Consider the following 20,832-nt stretch of genomic DNA (forward strand, 5'->3'; position numbering starts at 1 on the left):
ATGGCTTCATTATCAGGTCCAGCAACCACAGAGGCATTATGGGAGTCCGGGGGTCCTCACCTGGGGGTTGGATTTGGCGAGGTTTTCTATTTTGACCCAAGCTTCTTCTCTTTCCTTCAGCTTTAGCTTCTCCCTGGAACACAAAGCAAGAGGTGAGCGGGCGCAAGGGCGGCCATAGACAGGAAGAGATCTCATGGGGGGAGTGATACGGGGGAGGGGGGGAGTGATACGGGGGAGGGGGGGAGTGATACGGGGGAGGGGGGGAGTGATACGGGGGAGGGGAGGGGGGGAGTGATACGGGGGAGGGGGGGGTCGAGTGATACGGGGGAGTCACTACTCACAGATCACTAAACGAAAACACAAATGTCACATATTGAAGCTTAATAGTCCTTAACCACTTCCCGCCCCCCGGGGCCAATCCCGACACTTCTCTCCTTCATGTAAAAATCATCATTTTTTTTTTTGCTAGAAAATTACACAGAACCCCCAAACATTATATTTGTTTTTTTTAGCAGAGACCCCAGAGAATACAATGGCGGTCATAGCAATTTTTTATCTCGCACGGTATTTGCACATTTGCAAGAAATCATTTCATGCTTTAAAAAAATAAAAATAAAAAAATCAAGTTAGCCCATTTTGTTTTTGCATAATGTGAAAGATGATGTTACGCCGAGTAAATAGATACCCAACACGTCACGCTTCAAAAATTGCGCCCGCTCGTGGAATGGCGCCAAACTTCGGGTACTTAAAAATCCCCATAGGCGACGCTTTAATTTTTATTTTTTTACTGGTTACATGTTTTGAGTTACAGAGGAGGACTAGGGCTAGAATTATTGCTCTCGCTCTAACGTTCGCGGCGACACCTCACATGTGTGGGCGGGTCTTACGTATGCGTTTGCTTCTGCCTGCGAGCTACCGGGGGCAGGGGCGCTTTAAAAAACATTTTATTTTTTTATTGTTCATTTTACTTAAAAAAAAAAATAAAAAAAATATTGACATTTCATTTTTTGATCACTTTTATTCCTATTAGAAGAAATGTAAACATCCCTTGTAATAGGAATATGGCATTACAGGTCCTCTTTACAGTGAGATGTGGGGGGAGGGGTCAATAAGATCTCACCTCTAGGCTGGGCAGCCTAAAATAAAAACGATCACGGCTTCCCAGCCAAAGCGGCGCCTTTTTTAAAATGCAGAGGCCGGGCGTGACGTCATAACATCGCGCCTGGCCTCTGACGGTCATAGAGACTCCGGCGACCATCTTGTCCACTAAAAATCTCTATGATCAGCATCCGGGGTCGGCGGATCCCGCTCTCCGCCTTACCGTTCGCACAGGCGAGTCGGTAGAAGCACCGGACAAGCAGTGGAACGGCCTCTATGATCATTCTTATGGCGTAGAGCAGGGGTTGTCAACCCCCGGTCCCCGGCCCACTACCGGGCCGTGGCGCTTCTGCAGCCGGGCCGCGGGCGGCAAGAGACATGCTGGGCTGCCAGTGTCCTGCCGAGAATTGTCCCTGGCGGATAATGCCCGCAGAACACCGGCATGAGAGCGCGCAAGCACAGATGATATCTCTCCCCCCCCCTCAAAGCCAGTGCTCTGTCTCAGTGTCGGAGATGCGGCGGGGAGCAGAGAGATGACATCATCTCATACTGCCCGCCCCACATCACCGCTCTCCTGCAGCTCCTCGCTGTGTGAAACTTAGATTCCTTGTTCAGCCGGTGCAGATTGCCTCTGAACAAGGGAAGGGAGACACACCTATGCTATATTTATTGATCTGGTGACAGGCAACGTGGCAGGTGGCAATCCATATCTGGTTCAGGCAACGTGGCAGGTGGCAATCCATATCTGGTGACAGGCAACGTGGCAGGTGGCATTCCCCATCTGGTGACAGGCAACGTGGCAAGTGGCATTCCCCATCTGGTGACAGGCAACGTGGCAAGTGGCATTCCCCATCTGGTGACAGGCAACGTGGCAAGTGGCATTCCCCATCTGGTGACAGGCAACGTGGCAAGTGACATTGGACCCCCTTAGTAGTTGGGGGGAGGTTCCTTAGTAGTTGGGGGGAGGTTCCTTAGTAGTTGGGGGGAGGGTCCTTAGTAGTTGGGGGGAGGGTCCTTAGTAGTTGGGGGGAGGTCCCTTGTTGGGAAGTGCAGAGGTCAGACGTTTCTTGTAGTTGGGGGAGGTTCCTTAGTAGTTGGGGGAGGTTCCTTAGTAGTTGGGGGAGGTTCCTTAGTAGTTGGGGGAGGTTCCTTAGTAGTCGGGGGAGGTTCCTTGTTGGGAAGCACAGAGGTCAGACGTTTCTTGTAGTTGGGGGAGGTTCCTTAGTAGTTGGGGGGAGGTTCCTTAGTAGTTGGGGGGAGGGTCCTTAGTAGTTGGGGGGAGGGTCCTTAGTAGTTGGGGGGAGGGTCCTTAGTAGTTGGGGGAGGTTCCTTAGTAGTTGGGGGAGGTTCCTTAGTAGTTGGGGGAGGTTCCTTAGTAGTCGGGGGAGGTTCCTTGTTGGGAAGCGCAGAGGTCAGACGTTTCTTGTAGTTGGGGGAGGTTCCTTAGTAGTTGGGGGGAGGTTCCTTAGTAGTTGGGGGGAGGGTCCTTAGTAGTTGGGGGGAGGGTCCTTAGTAGTTGGGGGGAGGGTCCTTAGTAGTTGGGGGGAGGTCCCTTGTTGGGAAGCGCAGAGGTCAGACGTTTCTTGTAGTTGGGGGAGGTTCCTTAGTAGTCGGGGGAGGTTCCTTAGTAGTCGGGGGAGGTTCCTTGTTGGGAAGCGCAGAGGTCAGACGTTTCTTGTAGTTGGGGGAGGTCCCTTAGTAGTTGGGGGAGGTTCCTTAGTAGTCGGGGGAGGTTCCTTAGTAGTCGGGGGAGGTTCCTTAGTAGTCGGGGGAGGTTCCTTGTTGGGAAGCACAGAGGTCAGACGTTTCTTGTAGTTGGTGATCAGGTCTCCACACATCTCAGGAGGGATTTTCTCTGCTTTACAGATCTTCTCTAAATCCTGAAGGTTTCTTGGCAACTTGAAGTTTCAGCTCCTCCATACATTTTCTATGGGATTAGGGTCTGGAGACCGGCTAGGCCACTCCGTGACCTTCATGTGCTTCTTCTTGAGTTCCCCAACGGCACTCATGCCTTAAAGGTTTCTTGGCAACTCGAAGTTTCAGCTCCTCCATACATTTTCTATAGGATTAAGGTCTGGAGACCGGCTAGGCCACTCCATTACCTTCATGTGCTTCTTCTTGAGCCACTCCTTGGTTGCCTTGGTGGTATGTTTTGGGTCATCGTCATACTGGAAGACCCATCTTCAGTGTTTGTCTGAGAGAAAAAGGTTCTCCTCCAAGATCTTACAATACGTGGCCCCGCCCATTGGCCCCTCAATGCGGCAAAGTCGGTCTGGACCTTTATCAGAGAAACCCCCCAAATCCTCAGGTTTCCCCCTCCGTGTGACTGTAGGGATGGAGTTCTTAGGGACATAGTCACCATTCTTTTTCCTCCAAACGTGAAGAAGGAACATGTAAAGTCCTTCCAATGAACATCTAAATGATTCAGAGAAGATCGGGAGGAAGTTCTGAGGTCACATGAGACCAAAATTCACCTCTTTGGCATCAACTCGACGTGTTTGGACCATGACCGCAAGAATTTTTATATATTTATTTCTGTGTTTTAGTGGTTTATGGTATTAGATACAGTATTGTTTTTTTTTTTTTAGGTAATACTCTAATTTGGCCACAAGATGGAGCCGAATACCATATGGTTAGGATGTGTACATAAGCAGGAGATCTCGTGACTTATCTGGGCTTTAGATTGTTTTTATTGTGCTTTGGTTGTTTTGTAATCCATCATCCCGTTTCGATGAACCTTTTTTAATGCAAACTATTAGATACTGTCAACCCCTTCCATACCGCGCCTATTCTGGCACTTCTCTCCTTCATGTAAAAATCATAATTTTTTTTGCTAGAAAATTAATGAGAACCCCCAAACATTATATATATATATATATTTTTTTTTAGCAGACACCCTAGGGAATAAAATGGCGGTCATTGCAACTTTTTTTTCCCCTCGCACGGTATTTGCGCAATCATTTCTCAAACACCTTTTTTTGGGGGGGAAAAAAGACGGTTTCATGAATTAAAAAAATAAACAAAACAGTAAAGTTATCCCAATTTTTTGTGTATAATGTGAAAGATGACGTTACGCCGAGTAAATAGATCCCAAACATGTCACGCTTTAAAATTCCGCACGCTCATGGAATGGCGCCAAACTTCGGAACTTAAAATTCTCCATAATTTTTTTTTACAGGCTACTATTTTCGAGTTACAGAGGAGGTCTAGCGCTAGAACTGTTGCACACGCTCTAACGCACGCGGCAAAACCTCACATGTGGGGTTTGAACGACGTTTAGATATATGGGCGGGACTTACATGCGTGTTCGCTTCTGAGTGCGAGCTTCCCGGGGACAGGGGCATTTAAAAAAAAATTATTATTTTTTTTTTTATTTTACTTTTTTTTTAATTTTTTTTTTTGATCGCTTTTATTCCTATTACAAGGAATGTAAACATCCCTTGTAATAGGAATAGTTTGTGACAGGTCCTCTTTATGGAGAGAGGCGGGGTCAATAAGACCTTCCCCTCCCCCCACATCTCACCTCCAGGCTTACAAGCATGAGATAGTGGAAAAAATAAATTCACCGATCACATGCGGACAGCCGCAATTGCGATGTTTACTTTCGGGTACCCGGGCGTGACGTCATAACGTCGCGCCCGGGCCTCCGATGGTCATAGAGATGACTGGTGACCATCTGGTCACCAGTCATCTCTATGCTTCCTAGCCAGCACCGGCCGATTTGTTCTCCGGGCCCCCCCAATGGCACGGGAGAGCCCAGAGAAGCTTCCAATACCGTCACATCTGCCTGGTGTGTGTGCTGAAGAATTACGATGACCACGTCCCAAAGGACGGGACAATGACTGCAAACATCGGCAACGTCCCCCTTTTTTTTGTCATTCCGTAAAGGAAAAGCCTTCTACTTCGTTATGATTTGACTATATGAAGAAGAATACATTGTTCCTCATTGGTGAAACCTCTACACAGTGCGGGGGGGACAGGTCCTTCAGCATCTAAAGGTGAAAGGAACAACCAAGCCCCTCCCCCCCCGCCCAATTGGCTGTAAACTGACTCAGCAGTATAGGTTACACCCTCTTCCTGCTGGAGCGCCCGCTCCTGCACATCCCTCGGCCCCAGCCTCTACACACCCCGAGGGAGGTAAGGTCGGTCATGATCGGAGCACACAGAGGGGGATGGGCGACACTTACTTTTGTTTCTCCGCCTTAAACTGTTGGGTGCAATCATCGAAAAGTTTTTGGTTCATTTCCATAAAGAGCTTCAAAGCGTTGTAGATCAATCCATGGATAGTCCTAGGAGAGAAGAAGGAGGAGACAAGAAGGACCATCAGAGAGGTCACAAAGGAAGAAAACATGAAGGCTGCCAATATAAAGCCCAACCAATCATCTTCCTATATAAAACCGCCGGCCTGGGCCCCAGCTTTATGTCCCTTACACACACGGGGCCCCCTAGGAGAAGTGTCTGGCCCCAGCACCTGCAGCCTGTCAATGTCTATGGCAGGTTGCGGCTGAACACCGTACTGAGTGGTACCCGTGTTTAGGGCCCTGTGCGTGTTTAGGGCCCTGTGCGTGTTTAGGGCCCTGTGTGCGTTGTGGAATGCAGGTCTTCAGTATTGTGACTTTTACTGAGGAGGGGCTTCCGTCTGGCACTCCCCCATACAGGCCCAATTGGTGGAGTGCTGCAGAGATAGTTGCTCTTCTGGAAGCTTCTCCTCTCTGGAGCTTTGTCAGAATGACTATCGGGTTCTTGGTCACCTCCCTGACTAAGGCCCCCCCTCCCCCGACACGGGAGGAGCCTGCGATACTCGTGGACGCGGGGAGGAGCCTGCGATACTCGTGGACGCGGGGAGGAGCCTGCGATACTCGTGGACGCAGGGAGGAGCCTGCGATACTCGTGGACGCAGGGAGGAGCCTGCGATACTCGTGGACGCGGGGAGGAGCCTGCGATACTCGTGGACGCAGGGAGGAGCCTGCGATACTCGTGGACGCAGGGAGGAGCCTGCGATACTCGTGGACGCGGGGAGGAGCCTGCGATACTCGTGGACGCTCCGTGAATACTTTCCGGATGCTCTGTATTATTCATGCAGGACTGCACGCGGTGTGAACGGGCCCTTATAGTTTCATTCTCCGGAGCCGTCGGCCTGATCAGGGAATCCCTAAGCGAGTCTCTGACCCCCAAAAACCAGACCTAAACGCCGATCACACTCCCTTCTCCCCGTCCCCTAAAAAACAATCCGTCGCTAAAGGCTTTTTTTTTTTTGGTGACCCAATACTGGCTCTCCAGGCTCCTTCTGGCTCGGGGCCCGACAGGAGGTTGACATGTTGGCCTCTGTCATTATCCAGGAAATGTGTTTCGGCAGAGCCAGCCAATTAGTGTCTCTTCCTGAGCAGAGTTCCTGAGGGTGGAGGGAGCTAGCAGGTCTGGACTGTGACTGGGCCATTCTAACACGTGAATAGGCTTTGATATAAACCCTTCCATTGTAGCTCTGGCTGTACTTTAGAGTCGTTGTCCTGCTGGAAGGTGACCAACTGAACCAGGACACGGAACATTCCATAGACCTTCATCACTCACTTGTTCCAATGTGTCTTGGAGTTGCGGTACAACGAGGGGAACATGATGGGGAGGATCTTTGCTGCGTTATCACTGATGAGGCTCATGATGTATTCGTTATTCCAATAATATAACGCTCGCTCCGCCACCTGAAATAAAACCGGAGCGTCAAAAACACCCCGAAAAATCCCCCTTCGTTTCCTAAAAATAACAAAATATTCATGAAGGGGGGGAGGGGGGGGCGCTATGTTATATGAGAGAGGAACTCAGAAAAAACACGTCAACACCCCCAATCTACCCCCCACTATCAACTTATACACCATACCTACCTATGTCAGACACCCCAACCCAACCCCCACCACTATACCCCCAGGTCATACACCATACCTACCTACAGGCACCCCAATCCAACCCACTACTATACCGCCAGGTCATACATCATACCTACTTATAGACACCCCAATCCACCCCCACTACTATACCCCCAGGTCATATATCATACGTACCTACAGGCACCCCAATCCATTCCCACTACTATACCACCAGGTCATACACCATACCTACCTATAGACACCCCGATCCACCCCCACTACTATACCACCAGGTCATACATCATACCTACCAATAGACACCCCGATCCACCCCCACTACTATACCACCAGGTCATACACCATACCTACCTATAGACACCCCGATCCACCCCCACTACTATACCCCCAGGTCATACATCATACCTACCAATAGACACCCCGATCCACCCCCACTACTATACCCCCAGGTCATACATCATACCTACCTACAGGCACCCTAATCCACCCCACTACTATACCACCAGGTCATACATCATACCTACCTACAGGCACCCCAATCCACCCCCACTACTATACCATCAGGTCATACATCATACCTACCAATAGACACCCCGATCCACCCCCACTACTATACCCCCAGGTCATACATCATACCTACCTACAGGCACCCTAATCCACCCCACTACTATACCACCAGGTCATACATCATACCTACCTACAGGCACCCCAATCCACCCCCACTACTATACCATCAGGTCATACATCATACCTACCAATAGACACCCCGATCCACCCCCACTACTATACCCCCAGGGCATACACCATACCTACCTATGTCAGACACCCCAACCCAACCCCCACCACTATACCCCCAGGGCATACACCATACCTACCTATAGACACCACAATCCAACCCCACCACTATACCACCAGGTCATAAATCATACCTACCTATAGACACCCCGAACTACCCCCACTACTATACCCCCAGGTCATACACCATACCTACCTATTGACACCCCAACCCACCCCCACTACTATACCCCCAGGTCATACACCATACCTACCTATAGGCACCCCAATTCACCCCCACTACTATACCACCAGGTCATACATACCTACCTATAGACACCCCAATTCACCCCCACTACTATACCACCAGGTCATACATACCTACCTATAGACACCCCAATCTACCCCTACTGTCAACTTATACACCATACCTACCTATTGACAACCCAACCCACCCCCACTACTATACCACCAGGTCATACACCTACACCTACCTATAGACACCCCAATCCACCCCACTACTATACCCCCCAGGTCATACATCTATAAATACCCCAACCCACCCCCAATCTGGAAAATGTGGCTAAAAGGTAAATTTACACTTTATTTAGGTCGGCTAGCAAGTCTGATTTATTGTCAATGAGCACAAATGAGATCAAAAGTGCCGATAGGTGAAATGCGGTGGGGGAGGGGGGGCAATTCTCTCAGATCTGGATTTTCACCTTAAAACAGACTTTATAAAGAATTCACATGGCAAAACGTAGATCACCCCGAAAACACGGACCGCACTGCCCCCCTTATACTGGAATGGAGGGAGAAATGCTCAGGAATGGCGGCGTACCTGGAAATGTGGGCTGGACACGCACTTGGCGAGCTGCCGGAAGAGCGGCTCCATGACTTTTACAAATTCCGAAGGTTCAATGACGTCTAAAATTTCCTCCAGTTCATTTAAAAACATGACTTCCTTAGGACTGTGAGTCTTCGGCCAATACTTCAACAGAGCCATGACCACCTGAGGAGGAACACCGACCCCAAATTACCGATCAGGAACCCCAATATGATCAACGTCTGTGCCATCAACAGATCCCCTCCAGTATAAAGAATGTCCCTTACATTGGTGATCAGTGAGAAGAATGTCCCTTACATTGGTGATCAGTGAGAAGAATGTTCCTTACATTGGTGATCAGTGGGAAGAATGCTCCTTACATTGGTGATCAGTGAGAAGAATGTCCCTTACATTGGTGATCAGTGGGAAGAATGCTCCTTACATTGGTGATCAGTGAGAAGAATGTCCCTTGCATTGGTGATCAGTGAGAAGAATGTCCCTTGCATTGGTGATCAGTGAGAAGAATGTCCCTTACATTGGTGATCAGTGAGAAGAATGTCCCTTACATTGGTGATCAGTGGGAAGAATGTCCCTTACATTGGTGATCAGTGGGAAGAATGTCCCTTACATTGGTGATCAGTGAGAAGAATGTCCCTTACATTGGTGATCAGTGAGAAGAATGTTCCTTACATTGGTGATCAGTGAGAAGAATGTCCCTTACATTGGTGATCAGTGAGAAGAATGTCCCTTACATTGGTGATCAGTGAGAAGAATGTCCCTTACATTGGTGATCAGTGGGAAGAATGTCCCTTACATTGGTGATCAGTGGGAAGAATGTCCCTTACATTGGTGATCAGTGGGAAGAATGTCCCTTACATTGGTGATCAGTGAGAAGAATGTCCCTTACATTGGTGATCAGTGGGAAGAATGTCCCTTACATTGGTGATCAGTGAGAAGAATGTCCCTTACATTGGTGATCAGTGAGAAGAATGTCCCTTACATTGGTGATCAGTGGGAAGAATGTCCCTTACATTGGTGATCAGTGGGAAGAATGTCCCTTACATTGGTGATCAGTGGGAAGAATGTCCCTTACATTGGTGATCAGTGGGAAGAATGTTCCTTACATTGGTGATCAGTGAGAAGAATGTCCCTTACATTGGTGATCAGTGAGAAGAATGTCCCTTACATTGGTGATCAGTGGGAAGAATGTCCCTTACATTGGTGATCAGTGAGAAGAATGTCCCTTACATTGGTGATCAGTGGGAAGAATGTCCCTTACATTGGTGATCAGTGGGAAGAATGTCCCTTACATTGGTGATCAGTGAGAAGAATGTCCCTTACATTGGTGATCAGTGAGAAGAATGTCCCCTACATTGGTGATCAGTGGGAAGAATGTCCCTTACATTGGTGATCAGTGAGAAGAATGTCCCTTACATTGGTGATCAGTGAGAAGAATGTTCCTTACATTGGTGATCAGTGGGAAGAATGTCCCTTACATTGGTGATCAGTGAGAAGAATGTTCCTTACATTGGTGATCAGTGAGAAGAATGTCCCTTACATTGGTGATCAGTGGGAAGAATGTTCCTTACATTGGTGATCAGTGAGAAGAATGTCCCTTACATTGGTGATCAGTGAGAAGAATGTCCCTTACATTGGTGATCAGTGGGAAGAATGTCCCTCCTTACATTGGTGATCAGTGAGAAGAATGTTCCTTACATTGGTGATCAGTGAGAAGAATGTTCCTTACATTGGTGATCAGTGGGAAGAATGTCCCTTACATTGGTGATCAGTGAGAAGAATGTCCCTTACATTGGTGATCAGTGAGAAGAATGTTCCTTACATTGGTGATCAGTGGGAAGAATGTCCCTTACATTGGTGATCAGTGAGAAGAATGTCCCTTACATTGGTGATCAGTGGGAAGAGTGTCCCTTACATTGGTGATCAGTGAGAAGAATGTCCCTTACATTGGTGATCAGTGAGAAGAATGTCCCTTACATTGGTGATCAGTGAGAAGAATGTTCCTTACATTGGTGATCAGTGGGAAGAATGTCCCTTACATTGGTGATCAGTGAGAAGAATGTCCCTTACATTGGTGATCAGTGAGAAGAATGTCCCTTACATTGGTGATCAGTGGGAAGAATGTCCCTTACATTGGTGATCAGTGAGAAGAATGTCCCTTACATTGGTGATCAGTGGGAAGAATGTCCCTTACATTGGTGATCAGTGTGAACAATGTTCCTTACATTGGTGATCAGTGAGAAGAATGTCCCTTACATTGGTCATCAGTGAGAAGAATGTCCCTTACATTGGTGATCAGTGGGAAGAATGTCCCTTACATTGGTGATCAGTGAGAAGAATGTCCCTTACATTGGTGATCAGTGAGAAGAATGTTCCTTACATTGGTGATCAGTGAGAAGAATGTTCCTTACATTGGTGATCAGTGGGAAGAATGTCCCTTACATTGGTGATCAGTGAGAAGAATGTTCCTTACATTGGTGATCAGTGGGAAGAATGCCCCTTACATTGGTGATCAGTGAAAAGAATGTCCCTTACATTGGTGATCAGTGAGAAGAATGTCCCTTACATTGGTGATCAGTGGGAAGAATGTCCCTTACATTGGTGATCAGTGAGAAGAATGTTCCTTACATTGGTGATCAGTGGGAAGAATGCCCCTTACATTGGTGATCAGTGAAAAGAATGTCCCTTACATTGGTGATCAGTGAGAAGAATGTCCCTTACATTGGTGATCAGTGGGAAGAATGTCCCTTACATTGGTGATCAGTGAGAAGAATGTCCCTTACATTGGTGATCAGTGAGAAGAATGTCCCTTACATTGGTGATCAGTGAGAAGAATGTTCCTTACATTGGTGATCAGTGAGAAGAATGCCCCTTACATTGGTGATCAGTGAGAAGAATGCCCCTTACATTGGTGATCAGTGAGAAGAATGTCCCTTACATTGGTGATCAGTGAGAAGAATGTCCCTTACATTGGTGATCAGTGAGAAGAATGTCCCTTACATTGGTGATCAGTGGGAAGAATGTCCCTTACATTGGTGATCAGTGAGAAGAATGTCCCTTACATTGGTGATCAGTGAGAAGAATGTCCCTTACATTGGTGATCAGTGAGAAGAATGTTCCTTACATTGGTGATCAGTGAGAAGAATGTCCCTTACATTGGTGATCAGTGAGAAGAATGCCCCTTACATTGGTGATCAGTGAGAAGAATGTCCCTTACATTGGTGATCAGTGAGAAGAATGCCCCTTACATTGGTGATCAGTGGGAAGAATGTCCCTTACATTGGTGATCAGTGAGAAGAATGTCCCTTACATTGGTGATCAGTGAGAAGAATGTCCCTTACATTGGTGATCAGTGAGAAGAATGTCCCTTACATTGGTGATCAGTGAGAAGAATGTCCCTTACATTGGTGATCAGTGGGAAGAATGTTCCTTACATTGGTGATCAGTGAGAAGAATGTCCCTTACATTGGTGATCAGTGAGAAGAATGTCCCTTACATTGGTGATCAGTGGGAAGAATGTCCCTTACATTGGTGATCAGTGGGAAGAATGTCCCTTACATTGGTGATCAGTGAGAAGAATGTCCCTTACATTGGTGATCAGTGAGAAGAATGTCCCTTACATTGGTGATCAGTGGGAAGAATGTCCCTTACATTGGTGATCAGTGAGAAGAATGCTCCTTACATTGGTGATCAGTGGGAAGAATGTCCCTTACATTGGTGATCAGTGAGAAGAATGTCCCTTACATTGGTGATCAGTGAGAAGAATGTCCCTTACATTGGTGATCAGTGGGAAGAATGTCCCTTACATTGGTGATCAGTGGAAGAATGTCCCTTACATTGGTGATCAGTGAGAAGAATGTCCCTTACATTGGTGATCAGTGGGAAGAATGTCCCTTATATTGGTGATCAGTGAGAAGAATGTTCCTTACATTGGTGGTCAGTGAGAAGAATGTCCCTTACATTGGTGATCAGTGAGAAGAATGCCCCTTACATTGGTGATCAGTGGGAAGAATGTCCCTTACATTGGTGATCAGTGAGAAGAATGTCCCTTACATTGGTGATCAGTGGGAAGAATGTCCCTTACATTGGTGATCAGTGGGAAGAATGTCCCTTACATTGGTGATCAGTGAGAAGAATGCTCCTTACATTGGTGATCAGTGAGAAGAATGTCCCTTACATTGGTGATCAGTGAGAAGAATGTCCCTTACATTGGTGATCAGTGGGAAGAATGTCCCTTACATTGGTGATCAGTGGGAAGAATGTCCCTTACATTGGTGATCAGTGGGAAGAATGTTCCTTACATTGGTGATCAGTGAGAAGAATGTCCCTTACATTGGTGATCAGTGGAAGAATGTTCCTTACATTGGTGATCAGTGGGAAGAATGTTCCTTACATTGGTGATCAGTGGGAAGAATGTCCCTTACATTGGTGATCAGTGAGAAGAATGCTCCTTACATTGGTGATCAGTGAGAAGAATGTCCCTTACATTGGTGATCAGTGAGAAGAATGTCCCTTACATTGGTGATCAGTGAGAAGAATGTCCCTTACATTGGTGATCAGTGGGAAGAATGTTCCTTACATTGGTGATCAGTGAGAAGAATGTCCCTTACATTGGTGATCAGTGAGAAGAATGTCCCTTACATTGGTGATCAGTGAGAAGAATGTTCCTTACATTGGTGATCAGTGGGAAGAATGTTCCTTACATTGGTGATCAGTGAGAAGAATGTTCCTTACATTGGTGATCAGTGAGAAGAATGTCCCTTACATTGGTGATCAGTGAGAAGAATGTCCCTTACATTGGTGATCAGTGAGAAGAATGTCCCTTACATTGGTGATCACTGAGAAGAATGTCCCTTACATTGGTGATCAGTGAGAAGAATGTCCCTTACATTGGTGATCAGTGAGAAGAATGTTCCTTACATTGGTGATCAGTGGGAAGAATGTTCCTTACATTGGTGATCAGTGGGAAGAATGTCCCTTACATTGGTGATCAGTGGGAAGAATGTCCCTTACATTGGTGATCAGTGAGAAGAATGTCCCTTACATTGGTGATCAGTGGGAAGAATGTCCCTTACATTGGTGATCAGTGAGAAGAATGTCCCTTACATTGGTGATCAGTGAGAAGAATGTTCCTTACATTGGTGATCAGTGAGAAGAATGTCCCTTACATTGGTGATCAGTGAGAAGAATGTTCCTTACATTGGTGATCAGTGGGAAGAATGTCCCTTACATTGGTGATCAGTGAGAAGAATGTTCCTTACATTGGTGATCAGTGAGAAGAATGTCCCTTACATTGGTGATCAGTGGGAAGAATGTCCCTTACATTGGTGATCAGTGGGAAGAATGTTCCTTACATTGGTGATCAGTGAGAAGAATGTCCCTTACATTGGTGATCAGTGGGAAGAATGTCCCTTACATTGGTGATCAGTGGGAAGAATGTTCCTTACATTGGTGATCAGTGGGAAGAATGTTCCTTACATTGGTGATCAGTGAGAAGAATGTCCCTTACATTGGTGATCAGTGGGAAGAATGTTCCTTACATTGGTGATCAGTGAGAAGAATGTTCCTTACATTGGTGATCAGTGGGAAGAATGTTCCTTACATTGGTGATCAGTGGGAAGAATGTCCCTTACATTGGTGATCAGTGGGAAGAATGTCCCTTACATTGGTGATCAGTGGGAAGAATGTTCCTTACATTGGTGATCAGTGGGAAGAATGTTCCTTACATTGGTGATCAGTGAGAAGAATGTCCCTTACATTGGTGATCAGTGGGAAGAATGTTCCTTACATTGGTGATCAGTGAGAAGAATGTTCCTTACATTGGTGATCAGTGGGAAGAATGTTCCTTACATTGGTGTCACAGAACCCCCCAGTAATAAGTGGGAGGTCCCTGGATGAGGGGGGGGGATATAATAATAATAATGATGATCTTACCGGCTCGGTCAGGGTGCTGTCCTTCTCTAAAAACTGAACTACACAATACGCCAGCTGGAAGAAAAGAAACAAAAATCGGCATTAATATTGACAATGTAACAGAAATTGTTTTTTTTTTAACCAACAGTTGAAACCATTTATAGGATCACATGACTGGCCCTCCGCTGGGAAGATCCCGCCCCTCCGCTGGGAAGACCCCGCCCCTCCGCTGGGAAGACCCCGCCCCTCCGCTGGGAAGACCCCGCCCCTCCGCTGGGAAGACCCCGCCCCTCCGCTGGGAAGACCCCGCCCCTCACGCTAGTTGTGGATTATCGTCATCAGGACAGGAATGGCAAATCCTAAATTTGTCACCAGAAGGGGTTGGGGGAAGGGAATCCTTCCAATGGGGACATCTCTGCCATAGACGGCTGGTTGAGGGGTTGGTTTGTGCGAAATTTATAGCGTTTACAAAATAGGAGATAGTTTTATTGCATTTTTATTAATTTTTTTTTCTTTACTACTAATGGCAGCGATCAGCAATTTTTTTCGTGACTGCGACATTATGGCGGACACTTCGGACAATTTTGACACATTTTTGGGACCATTGTCATTTTCACAGCAAAAACATGCATTTAAATTGCATTGTTTATTGTGAAAATGACAGTTGCAGTTTGGGAGTTAACCACAGGGGGGCACTGATGGGGTTATGTGTGACCTGAAGTGTGTTTTCAACTGTAGGGGGGTGTGGCTTTAGGTGTGACGTCATCGCTTGTGCCCCCCTATATAAGGGATCACACGATCGATGACGCCGCCACAGTGAAGAACGGGGAAGCCGTGTTTACATACAGCTCTCCCCGTTCTTCAGCCCCGGGGACCGATTCCCTAGGGCAGGGGTAGTGAATTAAAATTCACGGGGGTCCGGACGGAAAAAAATTCTTCCAGCGGAGGTCCGAATGTCATATTGGTGCTATGATGCCACATGATATACTCCACTTCACAGCGCCCCCCCACCACACACCTTTAAGACCCACACACCATCGAAATCGACATAAAAATCTCAAAATACATTTCTTTAATTTTTATGCAGCACAGATCAGTTGCGGTGCATAGAAACAGAATGCATTTTGTACCACACTGCTCAGCACGCAGGGGCGCTGTTTCAATGTGAACAGGACACATAGAAAACAGACCTGTGTTTTGCCAGTGCAAAAATCATAGAACCCCTTTTACATCAGTGTCCTCAGCCCCCCCCCCCCTTACATCACATCCCCCTGCCCTATCACAAACCCCCCATTACAGACTGACCCCCCCAAACCACAGATCCCCCTTTTCCAGACTGACCCCCCAAATCACAGACCCCCATCACATACCAATCCCCCCCAATCACAGATGGACACCCCCAGCACAGACTGATTCCCCACAATCACAGATGGACCCCCCAATCACAGACTGAACCCCCACAATCACAGATCCCCCTATTACAGGCTGACCCCCCCCCCCAAATCAGATCCCCCAAATCACAGACCCCCTATTACAGACTGACCCCCAATCACAGATGGACCCCCCCCCAATCACAGATGGACCCCCCACAATCACAGACCACCCCATCACAGACTGAACCCCCCCCCAATCACAGACCCCCTCCCCCCCAAATCAGACTGATCCCCCCAATTACAAACTGAACCCCCCACAATCACAGAACACCCCATCACAGACTGAACCCCCCCCACAATCACCCCCCCCCCAAATCAGACTGATCCCCCCCAATTACAAACTGAACCCCCCACAATCACAGAACACCCCATCACAGACTGAACCCCCCACAAACACAGATCCCCCATCACAGACTGACCCCCCAAATCAGACCCCCTATAACAGACTGTCCCACCAATCACAGACTGACCCCCCAATCACAGACCCCACTATCATAGACTGATCCCCCCACAATCACAGACCTCCCCAATTACAGACCACCCCATCACAGACTGAACCCCCCCCCCCACAATCACAGATCCCCCCCTATCACAGACTGACCCACCAATCACAGACTGACCCCCCAAATCAGACTTAACCCCCCCCCCCCAATTACAAACTGAACCCCCCCACCCACAATCACAGAACACCCCATCTTAGACTGAACCCCCCACAATCACAGATCTCCCTATCACAGACTGACCCCCCCAAATCAGACCCCCTATCACAGACTGACCCACCAATCAGACGGACCCCCCAAATTCACAGACCCCCCCATCACAGACTGAACAACCCCCTCCCTACAATAACAGACCCCCCCCCCCCCCCATCGCAGACTGACTTCCCCCCATCACAATCCTCTCAATAGCAAACCCCTGTCCTGTCCTGTCCTGTACAGCACAACACTCCCCCTCCCCACAGAAAACCTACCTTCTTCACACAGGACATGGAGCGTGGCCGCTCTGGACAATGGGCGGGACCTTTCCCATTAAAAGCGAGTGATTTGTTGCTGGGACCAACCTGCTGCCTAGCAACCAATCACCCACTTTTTAACTTAAAAAGTCCCGCCCATTGTCCAGCGCGGTCGTGATTCATGTTTGTGTGAATAAGGCAGACAGGCAGTGTGGGGAGGGGGGAGTGCAGAGACGGCACAGACCTGCTGCGCCTGCCATGCTGTGTATATAGCGGCATCGGCAGGCGGGCGAGCCGGCCACAGAGACACACAGGCGAGGCTGCGGTCCGGATAGAATGGTCACTGGGGCCGGAACCGGACCGCGGTCCGCCATTTAGTGACGCCCGCCCTAGGGTGTCTGCTAAAAAAAACATATATAATATTTGGGGGTTCTGAGTAATTTTCTAGAGAATGATGATTTGTACATGGAGGGAGAGAAGTGCCAGAATAGGCCCCCCGGTATGGAGGTGGGTATAAAAGCCCGGGATTGAAGGGGTTAAGGTGGGCCGTCTCCTCTTACAGGTCAGGTTAGGACAGGAATCCTAGAAAGGTGATGTGGGTGGCATGTGAGTGACACCCCCCCCCCCCCAAGAAGGAAAGTACTTACCTGTGGATGGTAGACACTGAGGGACTTGACTTTGTGTAACGGTAATAACACCTTCAGCAGGAAGATCTTGTGCTCTTCTTTTAATGGTAAGGCAAACCCGTTAATTATACTGAAAGCACAAAAATCAGACAGACAGGTTTAGAATCTGCAGACTTGTAGTAGAAATATCCTTTCCTGTGTCCCCCCGTGTCTTATATATAAACCTCTCCTCACCCCACCCAGATCATTACCGTCAGCCTACAGGGGGGGGGTATGCCCTCTGTAAGGCCCCTTTCACACTGTGGCGGGAGGTGCGGTGGAGGTATAGCGCCGCTATTTTTAACGGCGCTATACCGTCGGAATTTGCGGCGGTATTCGGCCCCTATCAGTGCATTTTTAACCCCCGCTAGCGGCCGAAAAGGGGTTAATACCGCCGGCAATGCACTAGAGCTGCACGATTCTGGTCAAAATGAGAATCACGATTCTTTTGCTTAGACTAAAGATCACGATTCTCAAAAACTGAATGCCAGAAACCCCCCCCCCCCCCCCAAATAAATAAACCTGTGATTTATCTGAAAATATGAATATATAAAAAAAAAAAGAGACCAGTGATATGTCTATAATGTTAAAGACCATATAACTCCTATGAAAAAGGCAGAATCAAACTTTGATAATTCTTTTTTCATAGGAGTTATATGGGGCCAGATCCACAAAAACCTGGCGTAACTTAAAAAATCCCATTTAAGTTACACTGCCTTAAAGTTTCTACCTAAGTGCCTGATCCACAAAGCACTTATCTAGAAATTTCAGGCTGTGTAACTAAAATTCCGCCGGCGCAAGGCGTTCCTATTCAAATGGGGCGAGTCCCATTTAAATGAGGCGCGCTCCCGCGCCGGCCGTACTGCGCATGCGCGAAGTTACGTTACGCCGAGTTTTGAGGATCGCGACGGCTTAAAGTTGCGTCGGGGAAAAAAAAAAATGACAGCGGCATGCATTCCTGAGGGAGAACTCCATGCCAATTTTCAAAGAAAAAAACGGCATGGGTTCCCCCCCCAGGAGCATACCAGGCCCTTAGGTCTGGCATGGGTTGTAAGGAGACCCCCCACGCCGAAAAATTGACGTAGGGGGTCCCCCTACAATCCATACCAGACCCGTATCCAAAGCACGCTACCCGGCCGGCCAGGAAGGGAGTGGGGACGAGCGAGCGCCCCCCCCCTCCTGAGCCGTGCCAGGCCGCGTGCCCTCAACATGGGGGGGTTGGGTGCTCTGGGGCAGGGGGGCGCACTACGGGCCCCCCCACCCCAGAGCACCCTGTCCCCATGTTGATGAGGACAGGACCTCTTCCCGACAACCCTTGCCATTGGTTGTCGGGGTCTGCGGGCGGAGGCTTATCGGAATCTGGGAGTCCCCTTTAATAAGGGGGCCCCCAGATACCGGCCCCCCACCCTAAGTGAATGGATATGGGGTACATCGTACCCCTATCCATTCACCTGGAGGCAAAAAGTAAAATGTAGTAAACACACAACACAAGGCTTTTTAAAATAATTTATTATTCTGCTCCGGACGCCCCCCCTGTCTTCGTTATTAGCTCTTTTACCAGGGGGGGCTTCTTCTTCCACTCTCCGGGGGTCTTCTCCGCTCTCCGGGGGTCTTCTCCGCTCTCCGGGGGGGCTTCTCCGCTCTCCGGGGGGGCTTCTTCCATCTTCTCCCCTCTTCCGCTCTTGACTCGGCGAACCCCGGTTCTTCTGCAGCTCTCCGGTGCCTTCTTCTTCAGCGCTGGCTGCCTGCTATGTTTGTGTGTTAGCTCGATTTCAAACAGGCAGCCGGCGCGGTCTTCTGTGGCGTCAGGGTCTTGTCTTCTGTTCTTCCGATGTTGCCTCGTCGCCTGTTGTCGCTGTAATGATGGAAGCGCGCCTTGCATCCCATTTATATAGGCATCACCGTCCCATCATGCTCCGGTAGGTACCCACGTGGTGGGTGCACGTGGGTAGGCACCCACCACGTGGGTACCTACCGGAGCATGATGGGACGGTGATGCCTATATAAATGGGATGCAAGGCGCGCTTCCATCATTACAGCGACAACAGGCGACGAGGCAACATCGGAAGAGGGGTGAAGAACAGAAGAGAAGACCCTGACGTCACAGAAGACCGCGCCGGCTGCCTGTTTGAAATCGAGCTAACACACAAACATAGCAGGCAGCCAGCGCTGAAGAAGAAGGCACCGGAGAGCTGCAGAAGAACCGGGGTTCGCCGAGTCAACAGCGGAAGAGGGGAGAAGATGGAAGAAGCCCCCCGGAGTCCGGAGAAGCCCCCCCGGAGAGCGGAGAAGACCCCCGGAGAGCGGAGAAGACCCCCGGAGAGCGGAGAAGACCCCCGGAGAGCGGAAGAAGAAGCCCCCCCCTGGTAATTGAGCTAATAACGAAGACAGGGGGGGCGTCCGGAGCAGAATAATAAAATATTTTAAAAAGCCTTGTGTTGTGTGTTTACTACATTTTACTTTTTGCCTCCAGGTGAATGGATAGGGGTACGATGTACCCCATATCCATTCACTTAGGGTGGGGGGCCGGTATCTGGGGGCCCCCTTATTAAAGGGGACTCCCAGATTCCGATAAGCCTCAGCCCGCAGACCCCGACAACCAATGGCAAGGGTTGTCGGGAAGAGGTCCTGTCCTCATCAACATGGGGACAGGGTGCTCTGGGGTGGGGGGGCCCGCAGTGCGCCCCCCTGCCCCAGAGCACCCAACCCCCCCATGTTGAGGGCATGCGGCCTGGCACGGCTCAGGAGGGGGGGGGGCGCTCGCTCGTCCCCACTCCCTTCCTGGCTGGCCGGGTAGCGTGCTTTGGATACGGGTCTGGTATGGATTGTAGGGGACCCCCTACGTCGATTTTTCGGCGTAGGGGGGGGTCCCCTTACAACCCATACCAGACCTAAGGGCCTGGTATGCTCCTGGGGGGGAACCCATGCCGGTTTTGTTTTTTACAAATTGCCGTGGAGTTCTCCCTCGGGAAAGCATACCAAATGCCGTCGCTGGAATGGGCCTTTACAAGGTGTTACTAACTTTACACTTTGTAAAACGAGCCCTAATTTTACACTTGCAAAATAACACTTACGGCGCAAAAAGGAAGCTAGAAAGCTTTGTGGATCGCCTTAAGTGCTAATTTGCATACTAGCAACGGCATTTCGACTCGAAATGCCCCCAGCGGCGGATGCGGTACTGCATCCTAAAATTAGGCAGTGTAATTCAATTACACATGCCGGATCTTCTGTGTAACTTTGGAAAAAGCCTTTTGAGGATCGTTTCCAAAGTTACACA

At 48.8% G+C, this 20,832-nt stretch overlaps 1 protein-coding gene across 1 annotated transcript in view; it reads right to left on the minus strand.

Annotated features, from left to right (window-relative positions):
* PPP2R5C (protein phosphatase 2 regulatory subunit B'gamma) overlaps positions 1 to 20,832 on the minus strand; it is a gene marked incomplete in the record, with an annotated part of 75,617 nt that overhangs the window by 13,908 nt on the left and 40,877 nt on the right. Inside the window, 6 exon segments of the mRNA XM_040333202.1 lie at positions 61 to 133; positions 5,286 to 5,387; positions 6,667 to 6,794; positions 8,590 to 8,760; positions 14,527 to 14,580; positions 17,538 to 17,646. Coding sequence (XP_040189136.1) covers positions 61 to 133; positions 5,286 to 5,387; positions 6,667 to 6,794; positions 8,590 to 8,760; positions 14,527 to 14,580; positions 17,538 to 17,646 — 637 coding nt within the window.

Source organism: Rana temporaria, chromosome 13 (genome assembly GCF_905171775.1).
Source record: "Rana temporaria chromosome 13, aRanTem1.1, whole genome shotgun sequence".
In the NCBI taxonomy this organism is placed as follows: domain Eukaryota; kingdom Metazoa; phylum Chordata; class Amphibia; order Anura; family Ranidae; genus Rana; species Rana temporaria.